This window comes from Rhinolophus ferrumequinum, chromosome 9 (assembly GCF_004115265.2).
Source record: "Rhinolophus ferrumequinum isolate MPI-CBG mRhiFer1 chromosome 9, mRhiFer1_v1.p, whole genome shotgun sequence".
Lineage (NCBI taxonomy): Eukaryota > Metazoa > Chordata > Mammalia > Chiroptera > Rhinolophidae > Rhinolophus > Rhinolophus ferrumequinum.
The window spans coordinates 1,226,363-1,253,251 of record NC_046292.1 but is presented as its reverse complement, the minus strand read 5'-3'; the positions used below and the strand labels follow the sequence as shown (position 1 = coordinate 1,253,251).

At 64.8% G+C, this 26,889-nt stretch overlaps 1 protein-coding gene across 1 annotated transcript; it reads right to left on the bottom strand.

Annotated features, from left to right (window-relative positions):
- Nucleotides 1-3: 3 nt before the first annotated feature.
- Nucleotides 4-25,690, bottom strand: PLCH2 (phospholipase C eta 2). The gene is given in 23 exon segments (XM_033115400.1): nt 4-1,477; nt 1,592-1,763; nt 3,305-3,602; nt 5,652-5,731; nt 6,131-6,277; nt 6,595-6,679; nt 6,770-6,894; nt 7,564-7,671; nt 7,957-8,139; nt 8,225-8,322; nt 8,755-8,837; nt 9,214-9,300; nt 12,861-13,010; nt 14,478-14,585; nt 14,898-15,069; nt 16,513-16,633; nt 16,887-17,090; nt 17,274-17,367; nt 19,534-19,704; nt 22,972-23,101; nt 23,262-23,284; nt 23,286-23,505; nt 25,548-25,690. Coding segments are annotated over 23 exon segments (4,035 nt in total). The 5' UTR covers nt 25,688-25,690; the 3' UTR covers nt 4-441.
- Nucleotides 25,691-26,889: the final 1,199 nt, after the last annotated feature.

The following is a 26,889-nucleotide window of genomic DNA, read 5'->3' as shown; positions in this document are numbered from 1 at the left end:
GAGCAGGCGGGGAGCCTGGGGGGCAGCCCCACGTGGAGCAAGCCTAAACGTGTTTATTGGAATGTTCAGGACATTACAGAGTCTAAAAAGTCCCGTACAGAGCAGAGGAAGCCAAACACAGCTGGGGTGGCTCGGGGCACGTGGCAGGGCCAGCAGACGTGCCCACAGACCCACCTGGCTAAGGACCAGGGGAACATGGGAAAGGACTCGGCACCATTTAAATGTAGAAGCTTTGTCTGTAAAAATTTAAATATCTCTATGTATATATCTTCAAACACTGTGAACACTGCCCAGCCCCGGGGGCGGGCTCCCTTCCTCCCCAGGAGAAGGGGCAGGGACGCCACAGGGCCCACAGCTTTGGGGACGAGCATGCTCCGTGTCCTGAGCAAACACTGGACCCCGCCAGCCGCTGCGTGGCTAAAGCCCACCTCGGGGGCTCGGTCAGAGTCTGAGCAGGAGGCCGGCGGCACTCTTTGAAGGGGCCGGCGCATCCCCAAAACCTTCCTGGCCCAGGGAACAGGCGCCTTCAGGGGTGCCCCGCTCCTCTTCGGGGGGTCCCCTGGGGTCCTGCAGGCGCTGCTGCTGCTGCCGCTGCTGGGCCTGCCGGGCCCGGCTGGCAATGGCACGCACACGGCTCTGGCTGCGGGAGGAGGAACGCCGCAGAAATCCTGTGCCCCCTGCCGCCCACTCCCCGGCGGGGCCCAGGCTGGTGGGTGACATGATGTCTCCGGCCTGCTGGAAGCCCGTGAGCCACCGCAGCTGCTCCGTCAGGGGGTCCCGCCGAGGACACTGCCCCACCGGCCCCTCCCCAGCCGTGCCCAGGCTGCGGCCCAGGCGTCTGCCCAGGCTCTCAACTCGGGGGGCGAAGTCCTCAGCAGTCAGGTCCCCCAGGCTCTTGGACTTGGTGGCCATGGGGCAGTCCTGGAGTCCTGCCAGCGGGAGAAAGCCCCAGGGTGGCCTAGGGGCCAGGGGGCGGGGCCGAAGCTCGTCAGGGGCTGCAGGTAACTGCCCTGCAGCCTGCAGGTTGGGGTTAGATTTGCTCTTGGTCACGGAGGCTGAGTAGGGCCTCAGGGGCAGGCATCCAGCCGGGGTCCCCGAGAGGCTCTCATGACCCAGCCCCAGGCCCAGGCCCGGCAGCGAGAGGTCAATGACTGTGTCACTGGATGACAGGCTAGAGGATGAGGACACACTGTCACCGTGGCTGCCTGGCTCCAGCCGCTGCCACAGTCTGTCTCCGCCCGTGGCGTCCAAGTACATGGCAGCTGAGGGCCCGGCCAGGGACCGTCGTCTACCCAGGGGCTCTGAGGGCACCTGCCCCTCATTCTTGGACCTTCTCACCATGGGCAGATGGCCCAGAGCTCGGGGGTGACCCCTGCTGTCCGTCTGGGTGCTGGGGGCCTCATCGCACGCCCCACCGGGCTCCCCTCCATTGCACGCCCTCTGCCTGCTGTTGGGGGCTGGTTCAGTGTCCCCATGGTGGCTCCTGGTCCTGCATGCAGGGGGGGGGGGGGGGGGGGGGGGGGGGGGGGGGGGGGGGGGGGGGGGGGGGGGGGGGGGGGGGGGCATGGAAGTGCCCTGAGCGGCTCCTGGAGGGCTCAGGGCTTTGGTGCCGGGTCCTCCAGAGCACTGTGGCCCTCCCAGGGAGGGGCTGGGCAGGGCAGCCTGCGGAGGTGGGGGCCCGGGGCCCACAGCTGGCTCCTCAGCAATGGTTTCCAGGCTGCACAGGGAGGACACTGACCTCTGCATGGAGAAGGGGCGGGTATCTGTGGGGGAGAGGGAGTGGAGTGTGTCAGGGTGTGCCCCGTGGCCCCCCGTGACCACAGGACCCCCGGTGGCCAGGCCTCCATGCGCACACAGGTGCCCTGTGCCCTGCCCTTGGGCTCCACTGCTGCTCTGCCCACAGACGGGGCCCACGGGGGCCAACAGGACAGGCCTGAGTCTTCCTGGGGTTGGGGGCAGCATAGGGCACAGAGGGGGCCAGCCCCGTTACCTGGCACTTGGCTGTTCTCAGTTCCTAACTATGGAGGCAGCATGAGGACAGAAAGAACAGGTGGTCAGCATGGGGGTGGGGCTGGCAGATGGACAGACAGACAACAGGCTGGACGGGGTGCAGGGAGCGGAGCAGGAAGAAGAAGGCTCAGCTTCACCCCTCCCCTCCAGTCTGGGCTCTGTCAGCAGCCCGGGCTGGGGCTTCTGCAGCACAGCTGCTCAGCGAAAGTCAGGCCATAAATGAGTCCCCAGGGTGACGGGTACTTTGCAAACTCTGAGGCCCCAGCATCAAGGCTCCGAGCACCGTCCAGGAGTCTGGGGGCATCGGGGCCGCCCAGCGGTGACCCACCAGCCGCAGCTGACTTCCTGGAGAACTGCAGGGCAGGGCCAGGGGCCGGGACACTGGTAGCCTAGCCCTGGAAGCAGGCCGGCATGGGGCTGGGTGCTGTCCCCCCACCCCTGGGTCCTAGGAAGGGTGTTAGGAGCATCCAGGCCAGGCTGGGGAGGTAGGTCTAGCAGGGGCACCGGGGCCGGTTTCTGGCGGCCAGTCTGGGCTGCAGGCCTCAGGGAACATGGCCTGGCTTCAGTCCCCCCCATACACCCCTCCCCGGTGGGACGCTCCAGGGTCAGGCCTGCTCTCACTCCCCTGGCCCCTCCGAGGGTGACTGACCCGGGTGGGGGTCAGTCAGGAGCTGGGGGCCGAGGGGCAAGCCAGCAGAGCGAAGGAAAGTGTAGGTGACAAGCACACAGGGAGACCGTTCTGGACGCAGAAGCGCAGCGAGGATGCCTGGCCAGGCCATGCTGAGGGCTGGGGACGCCACAGGGGACATGGGGGAGCGCCTGGTCTTACCGGTGGAGAACATGGGGGATTTACTCCTAATCTCCTCCAGCTTTTGGACGAACAAGGCATTCATGTCCCTCTGCAGGGCCCCCGCCTGCCTGCGGGTGCCCTCGGGCCAGCTGGGGGCCACCTCAGGGCTGCCGGGGCTGCTGGAGTCCGAAGACACGGAGCCACTGCCGCTCGGACCCAGCCGCCGGGCCCCGGGGCCCTTGGGGGCCCCTCTGCTTCTTCCCGGGGCAGACCCGGGGGCCCCCAGCGAGTCCATCTGAGCACGGGGCTGCTGTCTGATGGCCGCCCGCCTGCCCAGGAGCCCCGGGCTGGGCGGCCGCCCCCTCCACACGCCCTCAGTGTCCTCGCCGGTGCAGGAACCTACCACACACTTCATGCAGGCGGCGGCCATGCCGGCAGGCCCGGGGCCCTCGGGGGCACACGGGAGCCGCCCCTGCGAAGGGCTCCTGTCCGCCGGCACCTTACCTCGGGGGCTGTGGCCTCCGGGCTCCTCCCAGGCTGGGGCCGCTGGGGTGAGGCCGGGGCTGGGGAGGGCCACGTCGTGGGCCTCCCCTTCGGAGCCCGTGTCCTGCGTGCCCAGGACCAGCTCCGGGAGGGCCTTGCGAACGGGTTTCTGGCTCTTGATCGGGGCGCTGGCGGTGCGCCTGAGGAGCCGCTGACTAACGGAGGGCCGGGGCGGGGGCCGCCCAGCAGCATGACTGTCCAGGGAGCCGGGCTTTGGGCCTCGGAGGAACAGGCCTTTTAGGCCGAGCGCCTGCTTGACCTGCAAGAGAAGGAGCCCACATAGCCGGCAGCCAGGCCCGGCGCCCAGAGACTGCCGTGCCCAGTGCAGCTGCACTATGGCAGGCGGTGGCCTCGCTGAGCCTGCTGCAACCTGAGGGGCCAGCTAGTTGAGGGCACCAGCGGGCACGTTGGGCCTGGGCCACTCAGGGCTGTGTGTAGGGAGGAGGGTCTCCAGGGCACCCTACCAGGGACAGTGACTGCTGTGGCCTCAGCACTGACCAGGAGTGCATCCTGCCTGCACCGGGTGGCGTGAGCAGTGCTGGAGGGTCTTCATGTCTCAGGGCTGACAAAGTCCCCAGGGCTCTCCCCAGAAGAGACCTTGGAACCTGGACCCTGTGCCACCACACCGTGCCCCCATCACAGGCCCCACGCCCCCAACTCTGGCAGGTGGTGCCAGAGGGCGGTACTGGTGTAAAGAGAAGACAACTGAGAACCAGATGGAAGCAGGCACCGCCCAGCTCACGTCCGCCCTGCCCCCCGGCACTGCAGGCTGAGGAAGCAAGCACAGCCTGGTACAGGCCAGCGGTCTGCTCTGCCATGCCCCTGCCTGGCCCACTCCCCTGGAGGTACTGCCTCTTCCAGGAGGCCTTTCTGGACTCCTGCAGGCAGTCTTTTCCGCCTCGCCCCGTTCTCTGTTCAGGAGACCCCAAGGGCAGGGCCCAAGCCAGATTGGTGCCCCTGAATCGCTGCTGGCCCAGGGCCTTCCTGGACAGCCGGGCCCAGGAGGTCCCTGGAAGCCTCCTTGCCTGTGGAGGGCAGCTGAGGGGTCCCTGGGACCAGCTGGCAAGTGCCTGGGTCAAGGCCAGCTGCATCTCCAGTGTGCAGAGGCCGGAAGGGTCCTCACATGCAGAGACCCTGACAACAGCCACCATCCCCAATGACACGGGGCCACTTCTGGGCAGAGGCGTTGAAGTGGTCAGCACTTGAATCAGCTTCCCGATTCAAGATCCCAAATGCAGAGCAATTGGTCAAAGTTGGCTGGAAAGTCATTTAGAAGAAGGTCCAGGATTCCAGCTCTGAGCTCCTGGTCCCTGGGACCCCCCTCCTCCGCCCCCCGGCACTGGGCATTGTGGGCACAGATGGAGTCAGGGGGCACATGGGGAAGGGGTGCAGGGAGAGCCTGCAGCTAAAGACCAGACACGGGAGCAGGACGGGAGGGCGCGCGGCGCCGGCCGAAGTCCTGGACCTGCTTCATAAATGCTGCTCTGTGGCTGAGGATGGCCCGAGGGACCCAGAACCATGTCACGATCCATGTCACATGAGCTGACAGTCTCCACAATGCCATTAATACCAGGAGTCATGGGTGCTAATGGGCTGGCCCGAGCATGCGGGTGGGGCAGGCGGGCAAAGCCGCCCGGCGCCGGGGTACCTGTGAGCTCCTACCAGGGCCGTGCTTCTAAGGGTGGACTTGGGACTAGGAAAGCCCACTGCAAGACCAAAGAGACAGAGTGAGAGACGCGAGGCACCGACAGCCGGGCGTGGAGCCCGTGCAGACCAGCAGACACACGACAGATGGACGGACAGACGGACGGACGACAGATGGCGGAGCGCTGGGAGGTCTGGGGGCCCGAGTCCGGCTGGTGGCTCGGCCCGTGGAGCGTGGCAGGAGAGAGATGGTTAGTCCTGGGACCTGCTCGGGACCCGCGTGTGCCTGACACAGCACAGGGATCCCTAGGCTCTACACGCTGGGAAAATGGAGCCAAACTGGTCTTAGGGCCATGGCAAACATGCTGGGGCACCATGGGGGGTAGTGGGCAAAGCTAGGCAGATGCCTTTGGAGGAGGGACGGAGAACCAGGGAACCCTGAGAAATAGAAGGGGGGAAGCTGAGGAGAGAGACAGGAGGGCAGCCGGGGGCACTCAGGATGTCCATCTGCTGGTGCCCACAGCCACCCTGGGACGCAGAGGTCAGGTGCCCCTACCACTCATTTCACAGAGGGAGAAACAGGCCCAGTAAGGTAACCACTAGGCCTCATGGCCCTGGGGGTCACCGCTGGGGTGGTGCCGGTGGCCCTGTGGGTGGCACTCACCTTACCACTAATGTCACTGATGGCCACGTGGACAAAGATGGAGGCCTCTTCCATCCCCTCCAGGTACACGTGCCGATAGCCTGGAATAGCCAGAGTCACGGCTCCCCCCCGCCCCCAAAGGTCCCAGGGCCCAGTCCTGGGGACACTGCCTCCTCCAGGAAGCCTGCCAGGAAAGCTCTGGCCTGCAGGGACCTCTTCCTCTTCCTGGGGACCTGGGGGGGGGATGGCTCCACAGCCTGAGCTCCCTTCCCCCACCCTGTCCACAAAATGCCTGTGATTTTGAGCCCTCCCCCTCGGCTCCCAATGTGTCCCCAGGCCCACCCATGGCAGAAGCCAACGCACAGGAGGAAGCTGAGCGCCCCCTGCCCTGGATCCCTCAGCTGGCCTGCAGGGGACACTGGTCTGTGCGGGGGATGCTGGTCTGTGGGGCACATGGGCCCAGGGCTCTGCTTTCCCCACTCCGCTGGCACCCTGCCCACCTGGCATCATGCTGCTGAAGGCCAGTGTCCTCTGGCCAATGAAGTCTCGCCCGATGGGGTCGTGGTCCCAGACGAGGAAGCGCACCAGTGCAATCTCAGGCATGTGCACCATGAACACCAGCGTCTCCTCCCACATGGGGTTGAATCCTGGAGGCCACCAGGAGGCGGTGTCACCTCCTGCCCAGCTCCAGCCTGGAGGCCACCTGGGCCCATACCCTCTCCTGGCATCTCCTCCTGGGTTGGCTGCCCAGCCGAGGAGAACAATGCCTGGGGGCTGGGTGGCTGCCACTGGGCTTCCAGCCGAGGGGACAGCCTGGATGGTTACCTGGGTCACCAGGTAACCCTGGTGGCCATGACCCCCTTCCCTTTGGTTCCCGGTCAGACTGGCATTGCCAGCGTGGCAGCTGTGAAGCAGCCCTGGGGCGCACAGGCTGGCACAGGAGTAGCCGCGGACATGCCCTCACCATTGTCGTCCACCACACGAGTCTGCTCCTTGCGGCAGTCCACGGGGAGCCCGATGACCTCCACTTCCACGAAGGGGTCGATGATCTGTGCAGAGGGCAGGGTGGCAGCAGGGCCCGGTGGGCGCACGGCCTCCTTCGCGCCCACGCCCTCGCCCTCGCCCGGAGGCCTGCCTACCTCTCCTCGGTCGCCCAGCATCGAGTCCCGAGGCTTAGGGAGCTGCTGCCCGCTGATGACCCGAAGCACCAGCTGCTTCTTGAGCTGCCCCGGCAGGGGGTCTTCGGAGTTGGGGTTGAAGAGGCCTGGGGGGGGAGTGAGGCTGAGCAGGGCAGGGCAAGGCCCCCGCCTGCACCGCACGCCCCCACCTCCACTTGCTGGACGGGAGCCCCAGCCCCGGAGGAGGAAGGGGAGGCAGCATTCAGCGTGGGACACCAGGCCTGCACGCTGGTCGCCTTTGTGTCACCCTGTGGTGAGGACACAGCTCGTCCCCTTGCATGGCTGACCCAATGGGGCTTAGCACGTGTGTAAGGCCACCCTGCCTCTGGGTGGGAGGGCAGGTGCCTGGGAGAACGGTGCGTGGGGGTCCCGGGACCAGGAGCACGGTGGGTGGGGCCAGGTGGTGGGCTCCCTGGTGACAGGGCAGCCGGGCTTGTGCAGGTGCCACCTCGAGGAGGTGAGTGGACAAGAGGGTGGGAGGAGGGTTAGGATCACGCGGGAAGGAATCCAAGTCCTTCAGCACACCTGGGAGGAAACAGAATTGTCTGGGGAGGAGAAGGGCCCCTACGGAGGATGGGCCCAGACCGCAGACCAGGTCAGGCGGTGGGTGGGGCCCCCCAACTCACCCCCTGAACATTCCTGGCAGAGAAGGGGTCCTTCACTGCGTCCCAGTGTGATCCGCCCGGTGGCCCTGCCGAGGCTGCCCCTGGTCCTGGTGCAGCCCCACCCGTGCCCCCAGGCCCCCAGGGCCTTACCGTGGCACATGCACGGGGGCTTGAGCACGTAGCCGCAGTTGCCATTGGCGCTGAACTTGGCCCGGTTCAGTTGCAGCATCCGCCCCTCCGTCTGATAGTTCAGGGCAACTACCCACAAGGACGCGGGTGGCCCGGTCAGTGCCTGGCCTGCATCCTCCCCGCAAGCCTGCATGGCTGCCGCCCGAGCTGGGGCCCTGGGGCCCACAGCTGCACACAGGCAGGGCCATGCGTCCCAGCGGAAAGTCCCCCCGAACCCGGGGACTGAGGGTCCCACCCCAGTGCCAGTCTGGTGAAGTTGGCAGGACACCACGCAGGTCCCCAAAACCGCAGGAGAGACCCGGCCTGGCGCTGTGAAGTCCTGGCCATCCTGCTACGGCATGCTGGCGCACCCACCCAGCTGGCAGCCGGCATTCCAGAAGGGCTGCGGGTTGTAGTTGCTGGAGTCCACTCGGTAGGAGGACGGGTAGATGCGCGACAGCTGGTGCTGGTTGAAGCGCAGGTACTGCACCGGCTTCTGCTGCAGGATCTGCTGGGCCCTGGTCTCGCTGAAGGAGGACACCTGCCAGCTGGACGCCACTGTGGTCGCAGGCAGCCGGCGTCAGGGGTGCTGCTGGCGCAGCCAGGCCCTCCCCAACCCCCTGGAGTCCCAGCCGCCCCTCACCCTCCGTGTCCACGTCGTGGGAGCCCACAGACTTGGTGTACTTCACCAGGTCTGACAGGGCCCGTGACAGCTGCATGGTCTTCTTCTGGCGGGTGGCCCTGCGGGAAGGGCGGGGGCAGGGTCAGGACCCAGGGTCGGTGCGTGTCCCCACTCAGGCCAGCCTGGGTGCCCTGGTCCGAGAGGCGTGCTCCACGTTCTGCCAGGCTCATTGATTCACATAGACCACCCACCCAGTGTCCACTTGGCCCCTATGTTTCACATGCCGAGACGTGCAGTGGACACTCAGTAGACACACTGACAGGTAACGCTGGGGGGAGGGGCAGGCACTGATCCCTTCTCTGACCATGACGGATGCTTCAGAAACAAGCCCAGGGACCCACCATGGCCAGGCGGCCCTCTGCCCAGGTGTCCCCGCCTGCCCCAGTCCTGCCCCAGCCACCACATGGCCTGCACATCTGACAACCACTGTTGCCAGGACGATGGCCCCAGCACTTCCCACTGCCACTGTCCACTGTGGGGCAGGCACTGACCCCCGGCACTGGCTGCCCTGCGAGTCCAGGACTTCGCCCTCCTCTTCGACACTGGCCACCTTCTTCAGCTTGCTGCTCTTTTTCTGTGTGGAAGGAGGACAGTGTCAGGACCTGTGGAGCCACAGGTGCAGCCAGGCCACCTGCAGAGGCCGGGAGGGTGCAGGAGGTGGGCCTGCAGTCCTGGGGGCCTGGCACCCACACTGCCCGGCCGGCCCTGCCCTGTCCTCTGCAGGGCCCTGTTCAGCTAGGCCCCAGGTGACCTGAGTTCCAGGCACTGGCCAGTGTGGGTCAGGGAGGGTCACTGAGGCACCTGTTCCATCCAGCCCCAGCCAGGGCTCAGACCCCAGCACCTGCAGCTGGACGACGCAGCCAGGAACTTGAAGGGGGTTCTGAGGGCTTGAGGAGAACCCCCACTCTGGCTGGCACAGGGACAGTGGGGCAGGTGGGGGCAGGCAGGACCTTGCGCTTGGAGAAGCTGCCCACGAGGACTCTGTTGCTCCGTCTGCTGGCCCCAGCGTCCTCCCCAGGCTCCACGTGCTCCTCAGCCTGAGTGGCAGGACAGACAGAGGGGACAGGGTGAGCCCAGCGTCACATGGGGGGGAAGGCAGGTGCTCCAGGTGGCTTTCCTGGAAGAGGGGAGCCAGAGCGGGCCGGGTGGGCTGGCTGCCCCAGGCCCCGTGGGAGGGAGGCACGTTCCCCAGCCTGCCTGGGCCCACGGGGCAGTAGAGGCCCTAGAAGCACAGGGAGGGCCCTGGTGGAAAGCCCTGGCCTGCGTCAGCAACTTGACATGTGCTGCTTTAAACTCAGTTAGGTTCCCAGTTCTGGGTTTTTTCCCCACTGATGGCGACGGCATAGTCACCGCTGCTTGTGTGTCTGGAATATTCCCCAGCCAAGCCCACTTATGTAACCCTTTTACGCGAACCCTGCAGCTCTGAGGTGCTGGCCTGTTTCTTGCAGCGGCAAAGGTATTACCTAATTAGACAGATAACACGGCTGTGCTTCCTACAGCGGTGGGCTGTTTCCAGTTCACCCTCGGGCTGCGGTGAATTCCCGACCACACAGGACTGAGCCTTCCACGTGTACAGAACATGCACGGCCAGGGCTCGAGGGGCCACCCGGCCGGCTGCTGGCAGCACTGTAGGCCATTTCCCTCTGGGGCCGAGGCACAAACCTCTCACCCTCTTGAAGCTCATTCACATGCCTGGAGCTGTCAGGAACCTGTGCCAGGGTCCCCGAGCCCGCTGCAGCCACCACCGGCCCCAGCCACCTTCACAGATGTCCCCAAAACCTGCCCAGCTCTGCTCAGGATGTGCAAGACCCCCACCCCATGACCTGTCCCCACCCAGGGTGGGGCTGGCTCTGTCAGGCTCTCAGGAGCCATGCACTTGTGGCCAAGGGTCCACATTAAAGCGGCTTCAGCCAGAGACTGTCGTGCTGCGCTTACGCCCACACGTGCCCCGAGTGCACCCATGTGCTCTCTGCACAGGCACCCCTGTGGGCGTCCCTGCATACAAGACCCCAAGCACGCCCCAGCCTGGCCCACCGGCCCCTCGTGCAGGAAGGAGGTAAGCGAGAACTTAGTCTGCTGGCAGAGGTGGCCTGGAACTCAAGCTGGGGATGGGAGGCCCACTGTGCCCGGTGGGGGAGGGCAGGATGGTCAGCGTCTGCCCCGTGGGCAGAGGGGAGGGGACCCCATGCTCTGGAGGTGCCCCAAAGAGCCCTCTGTGGGCATCTGACAGCCACAGGGCCAGGATACCTGCCCCCTCCCCATCTCATCAGCCTAGACACTGCCCACTGGGTCTCACCTCAGGGAGGGAGCATATCAGGAGACAGGACCCGGCACTGTCTGGAGGCTCCTGTGCCCCCCCCCCCGCCATTCCCTTCCCCACCCCCCACGCCCGCCCTGGGGAGCAGCCCTTTGCCCTCGTGAGGGTCAGGAGGGGTGCCTCACAGGCACTCAGCCTGGCTGAGCCCCAAATGCCTTTAGGGATGTGTCTGTCCATCCCGGCAGCACCAGCCTGTTCCCTCCCGGTTTACGGAGGACCCACCGTGCTGGCAGAGCCTGGGAGCCCTGTTTGCGGTGTTAGGAGTCAGGTGAAGCCAACACATTTGCAGCTCTTTACACATCATCCCAAACCCATACACAAGCGCTTAGGAATCTGGGCCCAACCCAGGAGAGGCGCATGCCAGCCCAGTGTCCTGGAGAAGTCACCAGAATCTGCTGTCACCCCCACACCCTGAACTTTGCAGAGGGGACAGTACCGGCCTTGCAGGGCTGTGGGCAGTGGAGAACCCACACTGGCCCCTCCAACCCCGGGACACAGCCCAGTGCTCGCAGAGAGCTCAGCAGGGCCAGGCGGCCTGGATGGCAGACGCAGGAGCGTCCACAGGCACAGTCTATAGGGCCAGGGCCAGCAGGCCCCTCGTGACCGAGAAGGTCCGGTGCCAGCCATGCTGGAGACTGGGGCCCCCGCAGAGAGCCAGGCCTGTCCTTGGGAGTTGTGCCCAGCACACAGGGGATCCCCTTCCTTGTCCATCCGCTTCTTCCCCTCCAGAGAGCCACTCCTGGTGCACCCTTGCACCTGCCCTTTCCCACAGGGACACTCGCTGGGACCCAGGGGTGTCCATGGCTTCCGGCCCTCCAGCAGACGGGACAGACAGACACATCCGAGACAAGTCCGTGACCCCACTGGCCTAGGTGCTCCGCCACCCCTCTCCCCTCCCCCAGCAGCTCAGCCTGAGCTCTTCTTCTACCTCCTCCTCCAAGAAGCCTTCCCTGAGTGCCAACGTGCCCCTACCCCTGCCCCAAGCAGGCAGCTGCTGAGACACAAGATCCCAGGGCCAGGCTGCCCTCCTATGTGCCCCCAGGTGTTGCCCGACTGAGGGAAAGCAGGGACTTCCCATCGACTCTGCCTGTCTGGGAGCGCCACGCCGGGCACACCGCCCGCCCGCCCACTGCAGCCTCAGGCGCTCTGTGTTTTCTCCACCTAGACGTCTGGAGACTGAAAATAAACATCCACTTGTCAGCAAGGCACCTGCGGGAGCCACCAGCATGGAGTGCTCCTCAAGTGTACGACAGTGCCAGCTGTACCTTGTACCCTGTGCGTGGGGCACACACATCAGCATCTAAATTACCTGTGGGGGGGCCCAGCCCCCTCACCACAGCCAGGGAGGAGCTTCCTTCCCACCTCCCCCAGGGCTCGGATGGTGAGGAGCTCTGACAAGGTGGGCAGGACTCTCCAAAACTAGGGCGCTGCCGTCCATCCCACCCACCTGAGCCCTGGTCACCTGCAAACCAGGGTCTGCAGGGCCAACCGGTGCCCCACCTGCCCCTGAGGCATCACTAGTGCTTGGGCCACTTGGGGACAGGCCTGTCCTTCCTGGTTTGCTGACCCTTCGGGGAGGGACCCCAATTGCTCAGCCTTGCTGACCCAGCCTGGCACCCCCGACACTTCATGTCTGCCCTGACGGCCCATGCCCCCATTCTATCCACGGGGGTACTTCCCAGAGCTCTTCACGAGGCTGTGGGGGGCTCTGGGCAGCTCCCCAGGATTGGCTTGGCTGTGAGACCCCATGTGCCCTCCATGTCACTCAGGAGGCCCCTCAGTAGGGGCCCTGCCTCCAGCCCCCAGGCAGTGCTCAAATCCCCTTCCACAGAGAGCTGCAGCTGGTGGTGGGGGCAGGCCCCAAGCCTCAAGGGGACAGGCCATGATTGCCAGCCACACCAGTGCAGACACACACACACACAGAGGGCAAATCACCATCACCCATGATACAATGAAGGCTGTGGGTGCCATGCAGCTGCGTGCAGGTATGTGTGCAGGTGCATGAGTGTATGACAAGTTTGTGTGTTTGCAGGTATATGTACAGCTGGGTGTGCAAGTGTGTGTGTGTGTGTGAGCGTGCAGGTGTGCAGGTGTGCACAGGTTTGTGTGTGCATGGGTTTGGATGCAGGTGTGCACAGGTGCAGGTGTGCCCAGGTGCAGGTGTGCCCAGGTTTGTGTGGGCATCTGCACAGGCGGGTGTATGTGTGCGACCGGGCACAGGTCGCAGGCTCCGGGCCCCTCCCCTGGCCGCAGGCTGACCTATGGTCCGCAGGCGCTCACCGTTCTGCCCCCAGCCTTGTGCCCAGGTCTCCCCAGTGTGGACGTGGTGAAGTCGTTTCCATCCTCGCAGTCTCGAATCTTCGACTCCTTGATTAGGGAATCCAGTTTCCTCTTGGCGATGTTTTCCACGTGCTTCCGATTGGTGGAGGCCTGCAACAGCCGGCCAGCCAGGCCTGGCATCAGTCGCCAGCAGCAGCAATGACAAACCCCAGGGTCTCAGGCAGGGCCACAGGGCCTGCTGGGAGCTGGGCCAGCCCTGCCCCAGATGGAGCCGGCCATCTCAGCCTCTCACACCGGTGCCGGCTGCACTCTCAGGTCACATCACAGCACTTGTCCTTGCACCCACCCTATCCACCCCCGGGGTGCACTGCCAGCATGAGTTAGCCCCAGGGCTGCCAACAGACAGCGTGAGCAGGCCTGCACCCAGGTTCGAATGCTGATTTCATGCTGCCTCCTTCAGCTGCAGGACGCTGCCCCTGGGGACCCAGCTAACTGCCCGCCTGGCCCCAGGGATGAGGCCAGTGCACCCAGCGGCCACCTTACCCCCCGAGAGCCACTCGCTCAGAGGCTCAGGTCGGGGGATCCCCGCAGGGGGTGAGGACAGACTGTCTGTCCGTGGCCAGAGGCTGGTCAGCGTAGCCTCCAGGTGCCCTCCCTGCCTGGGGCAGCCCCCAGGACGGCCCTAATGACCTGGACCCTGCGAGGGCAGGGCCTGGGCACTGGGCATCTGAGTGCCCTGGGCTCCAGTGAAGTGACGAGGCTGAGCGCACTGCCCTCGGTTACCGTCACCTCGGGCCCAGGCCCAGGGCACAGCACAGGCACACCCAAAGCGGGAGAATTCCGCTGTCTCAGGACTTTCTAAACAATTAGCCAGCGAGGTAGGAAGATGCTGCGCAATTATCTTCCCATCAGACGGCCCCAGGGGAGAGATGATGACTTCCCTGCCTCCAAGGATCCACAGTTCCGAGGGGGCCCAGAAGACAGAAGACAGTAATTACAGAGGCCCGAGCCCCACCGCGGAAGCCCTCCCTGGCTCCTTCAGCCCCGCGCAGCCCTCGGAGCCCCAGCACTCTGTGAGCAGAATGACAAAGCTGCAATGACGCGAGGACAGCACCGGGGAGGTGACGGCCTGGGACTCCCAGCAGGCAAGGCTGGCTCTGGGTTGGCAGCAATTGGAGGGGGGCTGGTGGTGGGCTTGACGCGATGGCCAGGCAGGACCGCTGGCCACCCAGGGGGGAGCTGGGGCTGGCCGGAGAGAGGCCAGGAAAGGGGGTATCCCGGGCCAGAGCCCAGGCAGGCGCACATGTGGGACCCAGGGAGGGCCCCTTCCCCCAGCGCTGCCCCCTCTTGCTGAGGGAGCCAGAGGAGTGGGCAGGCTGAGCAAACAGCGACCCAAGAGTTGGCTCAGAAGTGGAAGCCAAGATAGGTCACCGGTCCGTGCGCAGCCCGTTCCACCAGAGGGTCAGCCCACTGGCTGGGAACTCAGGGTTCGTGTCCTGTGGGGGTGCTGCGGGGTGGGGCGCCCAGTGGCATCAGGCTGAGTGTGTGCCCAGCCACCCGGAGGCACAGCAAACTGCCGGGTCACCTTCCTGGTCCCCTCCCTCAGTTCCCACTCACATCCCCATTGAGCAGCTTGCAATCCTCATCCATCTCATCCGCGCTGTCCTCGTCCGACACCTCCCCTTCCTCTGCGTCTGCACTGATGTTGGCTGGGAGCTTCTTGCCCTGGGGGAGGGAGACCTTGGGAGGGGCCCTGCGGGAAGGCGGGCGGCCATACCCATGGGCTGCACAGTGGCAGAGGAAGGGGCCTTTCTCGGGCTCATCATGTCTCAGGCCAGCCCCACACCTCCTTGCTGTAGCAGCATGGGAGGGAAATGCCGGGGTGTGCGTGTGGAGGTCCCCCAATTGAGTGGCCACCACAGAGAGACTGAGGCCAGGTCAGGGCCCTCAAATCTGCCACCAACGGCACGGAGCCCCAGGCAGAGGAGCAGGGCCCTGCCGCGGCCCAGCTGGCCCAGGAGGACAGGCAGGACTCACCTTCACCAGGATCTTGCCCTTGAGCATCTGTGGAGAGGGCAGCGTGGTGGCATCCTCGCTGCTCACTGATGACAAGTCCAGCTTGTCCCCGAGGATGTCAGTCAAATACTGGGCCATTTTCTTCTGCTGCACGATGCTGCAGTGGTTCTCGATGGACAGGATCACCGGGTACCTGTGGCCCCAAGGTGGCAGGAGCAGGGTGAGGCCAGCGGAGGGCTGGGCCCCACCTACGGAGGAGCCCAGGTCACCTACACCACGAATGAGAAGGGGTCTCCACCAGGAGCCCAGGATAGATGGGGCTGCCAGCCACTCGGAAGGAGGCCCATCAATGACTTTGAAAAGCAATTCAGTGGGTGGGACAGGAGCTGGCAGATCTCATGGATGGGTAAAAGAGACATGCACTTCTTTCCTCAATAAGAAAAACAAAGACGATTAGAAACTCCAGGAAAACAAAAGGAAATGTTCGAACAAGTCAGCCAGTCACGGTTCATAAATGATCTGGACTAAACTGGGGTGCAACGTGGAGCGATGGCAACACTGTGAGAAAGGTAACCCCACTGACCTAGATATTGGAGACCCTGCCCTGTGGGTGGCCCTGGGGTCCCCACAAAGGAGGAGACAGCCAACACACACCATCCGGAGGAAGGTCGGCATTGCCAGCGTACTGCAGCATGGGGCTTTTGCTGTGAATTCTTCAGTTATTTGATAGTTTTTAACCATATGCACATTTTACTTGGATTTTCCCAAAAGGCAACATGATGCTTTCAGGAAATGTGGGTCACTCGGACCTAGAGGACATGAACCAGAACACGAGAGGGGCGACTCCCGGGATGGTGAGAGGGCAAGCAGGGCTCGGGCCAAGGTACTCGTCGCCCCATTTCTCAGGCTATGCGGCTGTGACGCATGCGCCCTGGCAGACCCCAGCGGGCACCTGGCTCCTTGGCAGCTGGGGCCATGGGCCCCAGCCCTGCCCCTCACCTGCCACCCCAGGGGCCGGGTCGCCTACAGAGGCTGCTCACCCTCACTTCCTCCCTGCAGCTGAGACAGCCAGCTCTTCCAGGAGGGGCCACTCTACATCTAGTTCCTAAATCAATCTTGCTTTTCCTCCCCTCCTTCATTAATTAGCTCCCTCCTCGCCTGCGAGCCTCGAGCCTCCTGTAGCCAAGACTTGACAGTAACCATAATGGTTCAGGGAGGCAGTCTTCTATTTCTGGAAACAAAATTGCATTTTGTTCAACAGTGTATCCACCACTGAGTGACAGCAAATTGAGTCTGGACACAGTAGCTTCTTGGGGGTAATGAGTGCCAGAGCCACCGCTGCTGTGGGCAGTTGACACCAGGATTGCCACCAAGTGTGTGTGGTAAGGGCTGCTTGCACAAATGCCCTGCACAGCCCCACCTGTCACGCTGTTGGCTCCGATGCCCACTGCCCTCCTTCTCCAGGGAGCTGGGCTCCATTCCTGCCTTGCCCCCGTCCTCAACACGAGACCCCAAAACCAGCCCCCCGGCCACTCCAACCATTGCCCGCAGAAAGGGCTGGGGGAAGGGTGGGAAAGGCCCCTCGAGCCGCCCCCCTGCATCCCTCCCCTGCCTGCCCCCCGGCCCCACCACTCACTCGTTCTTGATGAAGGCATATTTGTTGATAGTTTCGATGACGTCTTTGAAGAGGATCTTGGAGGTCAGAGTGTAGCCGTGATGCACGATGGGCTCCCCGTCGGGCCCGTCCCAGCAGTCCACTGTGGGCAGGCAGACCTCGGTCAGCTCCAAGGGCCGGCCCCCAGCGCCAGAGAACCACAGCCCGTGGACCCCAAAGGACGGGGTCCTCCTGTTCAGTGACTAACATTCAGAGAGGCCTTCCCCAGCTGCTGCCTGGGCACAGGGCAGAGACGCTGCCCAGGGGGCTCCTTGGGGCCACCCCCCACCTAGGAGATGCCAGCCCAGACGCCCTGGGATGAGGGGGTGGCCAGGTCCCGGAGCCCCAGCACTCACCCTCCACGCAGCGGCAGCCAGCCTGCAGGACCCAGGCGTACATGTCCACCCGTGACTGCGACATGAGCTGGTCTCCCGCGAGGTAGGTGTTGTGGGACGAGGTGATGAAGTAGTGGCTCAGTGGCTGGGTCATGTCCTGACGCACGCTGTGGTGCTCCGGGTTGAAGATGTCGCCAGCGGGGCTCCGCGTGTAGTTAGTGAAGCCTGGGCCGGGGGGAGGGGGGCGGGGGGCATGTTGAAGGGCAGGGCTCAGCCCCGTGTGCGGCCCGGCCTGCCCCACCCCCGGGCCCATCTCAGGACCAGCCGGCCCTGTACCACGCAGAACACGGAGGGACCTGCTCGCGCTGCCCGGCAGCACCCCGCCGGCCTCTGAGGACGCCCACTCACCATCAATGCCCAGCATCCCCTTACTCCTGTTTTCCGGGCAGGGCTCAAACTGCTCGATGATGTCCTGGCAGCTCTCGAGCGTCACACCCGTCATCTAGCCAGATAAGGGGCATGAGCCCAGGCCAGCCTGTCACCAGCCCCGACCAGCCTCAGGCAGCTCCCCACCCTCCACAGCCAGGGCCTCCAGCCCCGCCTGGGACGCTAACCACAGAGGGGCTGAGGCTCTGGGCCCTGCAATGTGCCCCCTGCCCCCGCCACTCCCAGTGCCACAGGACTTGGGACTCAGTGGCCAGTGGACTAGAGGTGGGTCACATGGCTCTGGAAGGGCTGGCTCTAAGGACACTTGAAGCAGGGGAGGAGGTGTGGCCTCATCAGTGGGGCCACCCCCCATTGCCAGGTTAGGGTCCTGAGAGCTGTGGGCCTGGCATAGAACAAGGTCCATGTGTGAGAAGGTGCAGGACAGCCAGGACCCACAGCCCATCCTGGAGGGGCCCGAGGCGGGGGCCACAGCGAGCCACCTCTTCACCTGGCCCCTCCCACTGCCAAGTCCTTCACAGGAAAGCCGCCCACTGCAGCCAAGCCCACGGTGGCCCCTTGAGACGGAGGCTGCGTGATCTCCCAGGGCCCCGCGGTGCAGCCCAGGCCAGGATCCCCCAGTTCTCAGTGGCAGGCCCACCAGTGGGGTTCCCCGGAAGTCCCCGGGAATGTGGGGGATGGATACAGGTGGTAGAGGGGGAAGGGGACAAATGGGGTCCAAGCACATAGCAGCTGTGGACCTTGGGAGGCCCAGAGTCTAGGGGGCCAGGCTCAAACCACCTGCCTGGAGGACAGTTTGGGCCCCAGGCTGAGTTCGGAAGAGCTCTGGAAGGCTTGGGGCAAAGGTCAGGGAGCAAAAGGTCGGTTCTGCCCACCCCCCGCCGGGCCACATTCCCACCCGCTGCTCCCACGCACACAGGCAGCTGGGACAGGGGACCCACAGCCTCATTCCAATGCTGCCCACAGTGGCCGGGCTGAGAGCGAGTTGCCCAGGGCAGCGGGGTCCAGCCAGGCTGGGGCCAGCCTCTCCTGCCTGGGCAAGACCCAGTGCTCCCTCCAGCAGCAGAGAGAGGAGGCAGACGGGCAGCCACAGGGACAGAGCCCCCGCCAGCGGTGCCAGCAGTGAGAAGGGGGGCCGAGCACTGCCAGAATCAGCTCCCTAAGTCTCACCCTGGGTTTGGGGCAGCCTCGTGGCGCAGGGCAGGGCACCAAGCCGGGACAGCAGTGATGGGAGATGGCGGCCAAACACTACGTGCACCCTGCCGGGATCCAGCAGCTGCTCCTGCTGTGCAACCCCCGGGCTCAGTCCTGCCCAGGGGCAGCTCTGTGACCCATCACCATGAGACTGAGGGCAGGCACACGGGGGGGGGGGTATGGAGGGCCCTCAGCAGTTCCTGGCCTGGGTGTTTGGTTCCAGAAGGTTTGCCCCTACTGGCTCTCTGTCCAGAAATGGGTTGGTGAGGTCCCAAGAAGGTACAGACTCAGGAACTAGTCCTCACCAGCTGCCCCCCGCCAGCCCTCAGGACAGGGCCATCCGCTGCCTGAGCCCCCCACGGGAGTGCTCATTCCTCCGGGGACGCTGGCCGTCCCCTCCCCCACCACAGACTTCCATGCTCGTGCCCACCAGAGCAGGCGGCACCCGGCCACTGCCCAGGCCTGAGACAAGGCCTCCACACCCTTGACCTCGGGACACTGGGCTGCCTGTCAGCAGGGCAGTGCCCAGGGATCACTCAGCTTCTCAGGATGGACAGGACTGTTGGGTTCGAGGGAAATGGGTGGGCAGGCCCCACTGGGCATCTGCTGGACAAATGGGTGAGTGCAGGAGGCCACGGGCCCGGAGCTCCGGGGTGCGAGCCAACTAGACCCACGTGGCTGGAACAGGTGAGCGGTGGAACCCTAGTCCTGCTGAACACGGTGCCATGGTCAAGTGTGGCTCCCCTCTGGAAACGGGGTGTCTGAGGTCAAGGTTGTGCCTCTCAGAGGAGAAACCGCCAGCTTTCCCACCCACTCGGCGGTCCCCATGGGACGCACCCTGAAACATGCTGGCGTGACCTGTGATGGGAACTGAAGCAGGTCCAGGAAGTCAAGGTGGACGTGGGGACCTCCAGTGACAGGCTGTGCCCACCTTCCCAAGCTCTCAGCCACACTGTGAACAGGCTCAACAGCCCTGGGCGCCTGAGATGAGGTCCCATGGGCCAGGCCCCGTGCCCAGGGGACACCTCACCTTCTGCTCCACCTCCAGAAAGCGCTGGAGGTCGGCGGCGGCCAGCGGGCCCTTGTGGTCACTATAGGTCAACATGAGCAGGTACAGGTCCCGGCGGGTGGATATCATCTTGTAGAAGGTGCAGAACTCCTCAAAGCCCAGTGTGCCCTGGCGCTCGTCTGTGTCCGCTTCCTACAATGCCAGGCGTCTCAGTCCTCTGCGTGCCACCCCGAGCTGTACCCTTGAGGGGTCCTCCAGGCACACCCCCACTCCTCAGTCACCCCCGAACCGCAAATCCACTGCCCATGTCACGACCTCACAATTGCTCCCCGGGCCCCTCGCAGCACCTGAGTTCCTGAGTTCCCTCAGTGACTCTCCCACCAGGACCACTGATCTTTAACCTTTAACACAGATCTGACCCCACCCTCTCCTAGTTCAAGCCTTTCAAGGTTAACCCGGCACGGTCACCTCGCCCTGGGGCCAACAGCCCACCCTGGAGTCAATGCCCACCCTGGGCTGTGAGCCGGCCATCACAATGGCTGCCCATCGTTAGAAGAGGGTCCAGTCTCCACAGCGGATGTGAGAGGACCCTGTTCTCAGCCACTGTCTTCCTTTAGCAGACGAGGGGCTCCCACAACACGCCCAGGAGTAAGCAGAGGCAAAGCCATTGGGGACCCCACGAGACCATGGGCTCCTCTGTGAACCCACTGGCTCAGGGAGCATCTCCTGAAGTGTCACACCCTGGGGACGCCAAGCGCCACGGCACTGCCCTGCCCCAAGGGACCCAAGCCCAGGGGCAGACCAGCAATCGGACGTACTATTTGGCGTGGGGTTCTGGGGGTGGGCAGGAACTGCACCCTTAGAAGGGGCTGCTCAAGGCCGGATGCTGTCCTGGCGCGGTGCAGGTGAAGGGGTACGAGTGTGACCTGGTTGGGGGCGACTCCAGGCAGGGACGGACAGGGGCCAGCACCAAGGACAGCGCCGCTCACTTCCCTGCAGGCCATTTGGATGGTCTCCCCTTAAATGGCGGCACAGTCGGGGCGGCAGGAGGTGGACGCCAGGTCCCTGAGACCCACTCTGAACCAGGAGTGTCACCACAGAGCCACGTGGCCACAGCCACCCTCATGTCCCCGTCCCTAGTGAGGGTAGGGCCCCGGGAAAGCTGGGAGCTGTGCTCCTGGCTGCAGCTGTCCCCTGGTGCTGTGGCTTGGCACTGAGGTGGGTGCCCGGTGGGGCCCCAGCGTCTCAATCCAGGACCCAAGTGCCCATGCTGGGGGCCTGTGCCAAGGCTGGGACGGGGCCAGCTTGGGGTGAGGAGCTCAGCTCAGAGCCACGAACTGGGGCACACCCGATGCCAGCCGAAGGCCTGGAGTGTCTGGGTTTGAGGGCAGCCCTGCGTCCAAGAGCTGGCAGGACAGACAGGCCAGAGGACACAGCGCAGGTGGAAGGGCCCCTTTGGGACAGAGCCAGGCAGGTAGCCCTCCCAGGGGACGTGGCTGGAGCTGGGCAGAGGTGCCTGCTCATCAGGCCCACAGGGCAACCTGGGCTCCAGGGGCCTGTGCCGGCAGCACAGCAGGGCGGCTGCCTATCTGCTGCCCAACAGCTGCCCCCGGCAGTGACTGAAAATGAAGAGACCTGAAAGGACGGAGCCGAGCCCCCAGCCCCATGAACACCTCTGGCAGCACCTGGCTGGGAGCCAGCCTAGCGAGCTCAGTAGGCAGTGAGGCCCGAGGGCCACACTGGGCCTCGCCCATCGCCCACTGTCGTCTGAGACCTAATGACACTACGTTCAGGCCACATTAACCCACCACACAGGCCTCCCTGGTCAGGCAATTCCAGGCGGCAGAGACGATACTGACATTTCTGCACAACCAGGTTGATGCTGTCAGCCACTGCCTGGCCGAGGTCAGCCTCCCTCCCTGGGCTCCAAGCGCCTGCAGTCATGCCCGTGGGCAGGGAGTTCCGGGCACTCAGGAAACAGGCCACCTCCATGGCTCCAGGCCAGCAGCCCCCCACTCACTTCTCCCCAGAATGAGTCCAGAGCCCACCCTGCCTGCCCGGCCAGGTTGCAGAGTCCCACCCCACTGCTCAGGGCTTCCTTGGGGTGGTCTGCTGGAAGCCTGGCACAGCCAGGCCTGGGCAGTCCAAGGGGAGCCCCTCATGTGCCAAAGGGGGCCTGAGAGGCCCAGCGCCCTTACAGGAGGGGCAGGCGGGGGTGGGCTTCCTAGAGCCCCCGACATAGGACATCTTTAAGCCAGGACTTGGTGCTGGGCCATCAGGCCAGGAGCCTGTGTGCACTCGGGGCCCACTCCACGAGGGGCCCTTCTTCTACTGCCAGATGCCCACCTGGACCCCTCATCGTAAGCCAGCCTGGCCCGTGGCCCCTGACACAGCCGCACCATTCTGGAAGGGCCTGCTGAGCCCAGAGCTGCCCCTGGAGGCAGGGCAGGCAGGGAACAGGTGGGGGGCTGAGCTGAAGGCTTGAGCCGTCCACCAGCTCCTGACTGCCCAGGCAGGCCCTGTTCCCTCCGGGGCCTTCAGGAGGGGCCCCGTGAGACCCCCAGTCCTCACCAGCAGCCCTTCCTCGTCACACAGAGATCCACGCACTCTGAGCCCGTCCGCTCTCCTCACTCCAGCCAAGCGTAACCACCTGTCTATCGTGAGAACCTGGCAGAACCACCAAGGGCCCCGCCTTGCAGACTGTCAGGCTATGTATGTGTGGGTGCATGCTGCACCTGCTGACACGGTATGTCTGTGTGTGCCTGCGTGTGCATGTGCGTTTTCAGGCGCAGGACCCGGTTCAGGCTCTTAGAACCCTCTTTCCAGTTGTAAGGGCCGGGGCTGCCCCCTGTTTGTCCCCACTTTCTTGTCCCTGCCTGAACTAGAACCTGCTGACGCAGCAGGGGTTCTGGGAAGAGAGAAACTAATTACAGACAATAAAGCCTCCGCTCAGCTGAAGGATGTATTTTCATAACTTCTACCACCAGGATGGTTGGGGACCGATAGGCTGTGCAGGGCGGGGTGGCCAGAGCTGCTGCCTGTGAGAGGTCCAGGGGGGCCCCCCGGGGCCACCCCGGGGCTGGTGTGCCCATTAAGGCAGGGGAGTTATGGGGGGTGGGACCAGGGGTGCAGCCTCCTTTGGGTGGTCTTCCTCACTGACACAACGTCACCCCAAGTGCCCAGCCCACTAGCCGGGGGGCCCAGGAAGCTGCTGCATGGTGCCCAGCACAGCTTGCAAAGAGGCAGCAACTGCGGCCTCCGACTCAATCGCCCCTCCCAGGCCAGGGCGGCTGCCAGGCGGCGACCGCTGCCACGTGCTGCAGCTCAAATGGCATTGCCCAGGCCCCCTGCAGCGCAGCAGGGCTGGCCTCTCTGGGACACACCCTTGGCCCCACGGAGGCCCTGTCTCAGGTGCTGTGTCCTCCGGCCTGAGCCCCCGCAGGACCCTACCCGCCTCACCTTGAACATCTGCTTCACCCTCTGCCGGGGCAAGTTGACGTTCAGCTTGTGCAGCAGCTGCAGGACCTCACCGACACTCAGGCTGCCATCCCCATTCTTATCAGCCTCATCAAACGTCTGCTTCAGCCACTTGGGCCGAGTTAGGGGCCACCACGGGTCCAGCAGGCCAGCAAGCCCACGCCACCCAGCCCAAGCGCCCCTTCCCTCTCCCCATGCCCAATGCGTGGCCCCAGTCAGGGACAGAGCTCCTCCCTCCCGGGGCCCTGGGTCACCCCTGTGCCCAAGGATATTGGTCCCTGGTACGCTGGCGGCGGGGCCAGGCTGTCCTCGTCGCTGATGCCAGCCATGAGGTAGCGCAGGCCGGTGACCCAGGTGCGTGCCTCGTCTCCACTGGGCGAGACCAGGTCCAGGGACTGGCGCTGGCTGCCATGGTAGATGCTAAAGCAGCAGTTGGGGTCGAAGCTGCTGTCCGGGTAGCGCTGGAAGATCTCGGACTGCCGGCCCTCACTCACCTCCTGGATGGAGTCGATGAGACTTGCGGGGGGGGGGGGGGGCGGCACCGGTCACAGCCTCCCCAGGCCAGGCGCCCCCCCCCAGCCCAGAGAACCCACAGCAACAGCTAAGCCCCTGAGCAGCGGGCGAGGCTGTTGCCCATCCGGATTCCCTGCCATCTGAGGTTGGGGACCCTCAGGGTAACAGAAGGAAAAAATGCAAACGTGCTAGGGTTGGTGAACACGCTGCCACTCTGCTTCTGACTCTGATGTCCATTCCCCTTACCTTTGCGTGTGAAAAAGGCACCCTCCCCAAAGAGGGAAGAGGGCTGCCTCCCCCCACTCAGCCACCTGGGTGTCTGGCCTCTGCATCTAGCCGAGATTGCAGAGGGAGGCGACCCAGACAAGCTAATCCCACCCCGTCATGCTCCGGCCAGGTCATCTCCCCTTCTGAGACGGCAATTGCTGGCAGGCACGGCTGTGATCCTGTGGCCACCTCCGTGATAAGCTCTGTACCAGGGGGGGGGCAGGGGGTGCTGCGGGGGTCCTGCTGGGCAGGCGCCAGCTCAGGTTCCATTACCAGCCACGGCGCCTGGGCCTCAAGGAGACACCGTTCAGAAGCTGAATGACCGTGAGTACGTCAGCTCAGAAGGGCGTGGTTAGGGTCCATTCCCATGCACGTGGCAGGGCCCCCTCACAGACACACAGGCACAGGTAGCCAGCACCCGCTCGGGGAGTCAGGCACCCTGGGCTCTGCACAGCCGGGCCCCCATGCCTCACCACTGGCGCCCATCTTCCCCTGCTCCCTTGCAGACTGTGGGCCCTCTGGGTGCTGTCGTGTCCAGGGCAATAACGGGGGCTTCCCCGTCACGTAGTGAGGGGCGTCCTCACTCCTCTACCCTCTGCTCCTTGAGGCACGCAGGGCCACCTGCCCACGGAGCCTGCCCTGCCTGCCTTCCCCAGCTCTCCATGTGTGCGCAGGGTGGTTCTGGGTGTCCAGACTAGGGGGGCTGACAGTCAGAGAACAGCTGTCCCCGTCCCTCTCTCCTGGGATCCCCTCCAAAGTCATAGTCAGCTCTAAACACCAACTTGGTCTCCCCTCCCCCCATTCTAGCCATCAGGTCTCTGTCCCATCACCCCTTCCCCAGAGGGGCCTCCCTGAGCCCCCACCACCACGCCCCTCTGTCTGCATCTTGTGTTTCCATGAGGCTGTCCTACCATCACGTGGTGGCACCCACCCCACACTCGAAGGCTAGCTTCTCAGCCAAGTTCACAGGATGCCCAGTGCCAGGAACAGTGCCTGGCCCGAGTGGGCACCCTGGACTGGGCACAGGGCCTCCTCCTGTCTGGGCAGCTCACCGTGGCCCCCACCTCCCTGGGCCCAGAGGGCAGCCCAGCCCCTCCTCCAGGATGCCCTCCCAGAGGGGCACAGCATGGCTCCCTCCTGGGCCCCTGGCCAGGGCCAGCAGTGTCCTTGGCAACTGCTGGGCTGAGCCCTGCCCTGGCAACTTGGGTCTCTCCCATTGGCAAAGCCAGAAGAAGGGCTGTACACACCTGCCTCCCAGCCCATGAGGACTCTTATGTGTCCCTTCCGACCCGGGACCCCCAGCCCTGTCCCCTGCCATGCGCCCTCAGAGATTGACATTATCCTTCCGCCCTCTGCACAAAGCTCCCTGCTCAGGACCACTCCTCACTCCCGGCAGCCTGCAGCCTCCACACTCCCGTGCCAGCTTCTCACCCAAGCTGCCTGGGCCAGGACAAGTGCTGCCCTCAGTGCGCCCAGCCAGGGTCTCTCTGTGCTTATGGGAGGTCTTATTTCCCCAACTAGACTGAAGGTCCTTCTGCCCCTCAGGCCAGCACGTGGCGTGTGGCTGGGCGCTGGGGCTGCTCGGTCTCTCTGAGGCGCAGGGGGCTCTGCCAGGCGGGCAGCAGGGCCTGGGCCCCAAAGGGCAAGAGACCTTGACCCCTCTCCACCCAGAGGTCACCGTGGAACTCCAAGGCCAGCTGAACCTGTGCACCAGGCCTGGAGCCCCTGAGACACCAGGGCGGCTCTCGAGGTGTCCCTGCCCCGCCGGGGTGCCCCACTCACTCTTGGCCTTCTCGTTCTTGCGTGAGGGCCGCCAGCGGATGCAGGAGCGGTGCTCGTCCAGGAAGTAGAAGCGCATCAGGCCCTTGGAGCCGCCTCGGAGCTTCACCATCTGCGTCCCTGCCTGCATGGCACTCATGCATCTCTCCACTGGATGCGCAGATGGACGGCCGGCCGGCAGGGACAGACAGAGGGGTGCCGGTGAGTGCTGCGGCAGCCCCAACACTCACCGCACCTGACCCCCACTCCCTTGTGCTCAAGGGGGGTGTGGAGACCACCTGTTGCCCGCCAACTGCCCACTAGGGGCCGAGCTCAGACCCCCAGGGCTGCCTGCAACCCCCAGGGGCTGGCCCAGTCACACACCCAATCTGGGACCCTATTCAAGGGCCAGAGCCCATGACGAGAAGCAGATTCTGCCCAGCTGCCCTCTGCCACCCTCCCCGATGGCCTTAGGGCCTGAGGGCCAAGTGAGGCCCCTGACAGGACTGGCCACCTGCCCATTCCACCGTCCACCATCTGGACCAGACCCAGCGACCACCACGACCTGCCACAAAAGCTATGACACACACAAGGGGACACAGGGTCACGTAGCTGAGTCCGCTCTCAGGAGCCCACATGCCAGGAACAAAGCGGGTCCTGGGCGGGCATCGGGTGGGCGGCCATCCCCTCGTGAAGCCCAGGCTGGCTCGCTGGCCCCGTCATAGGCTGCCCCCGAGTGCCCACACCCCCTGCCTGGCACTTCAGAAGAGCTGCCTCCTGCCGTGTGCAACAGGATGGCGCTGCACACCTGGAGGCCCCAGGGGGGTGGGGGTGGGGGGCGCTCCGTGAGGCCAAGGCGCCGCCCAGGGGTGCACATCTGGAAATGTGTGATACGGGATCCGAGCTCCATCCCGAACCCTTCCCCGACCTGGGGGCCCACCTGCGCCTCCCCCTCGCCTTCTCTGTGCCCTTGACCTCCTGTCTGCAGCTTGCATGCCTCCCAAGTCCCAGGGGAGGGGGTGCCAGCCAAGACAGCGGCTCCCTGGGGCTGGGGAGGCTGTAGGCAGTGGGGGGCACTCTGAGGGCCATCACGTCGGGCACCAGCACTCTGGGTTAAAGGGACCGCTGCCCCAAAGTGCCAGGGACCGCCCCTACCCACCCCCCCCCCCGCAACAAAGTTTCAGAGCTGCCTGAGGACCCAGCCAGCACATCCAGCAGGGCCATGCCCTCAGCCCCACCTTCTTGCTGCCCGCCTGTGGTTCAGCCTGCTGCTGGAGCTGCACGAGCCCCAGAGAGAGACCCGAGGGGGCAGGAGGTTCCAGGTTTGCCGGGGAGGGGCTGGCACCATCAGGCCTTTCACGC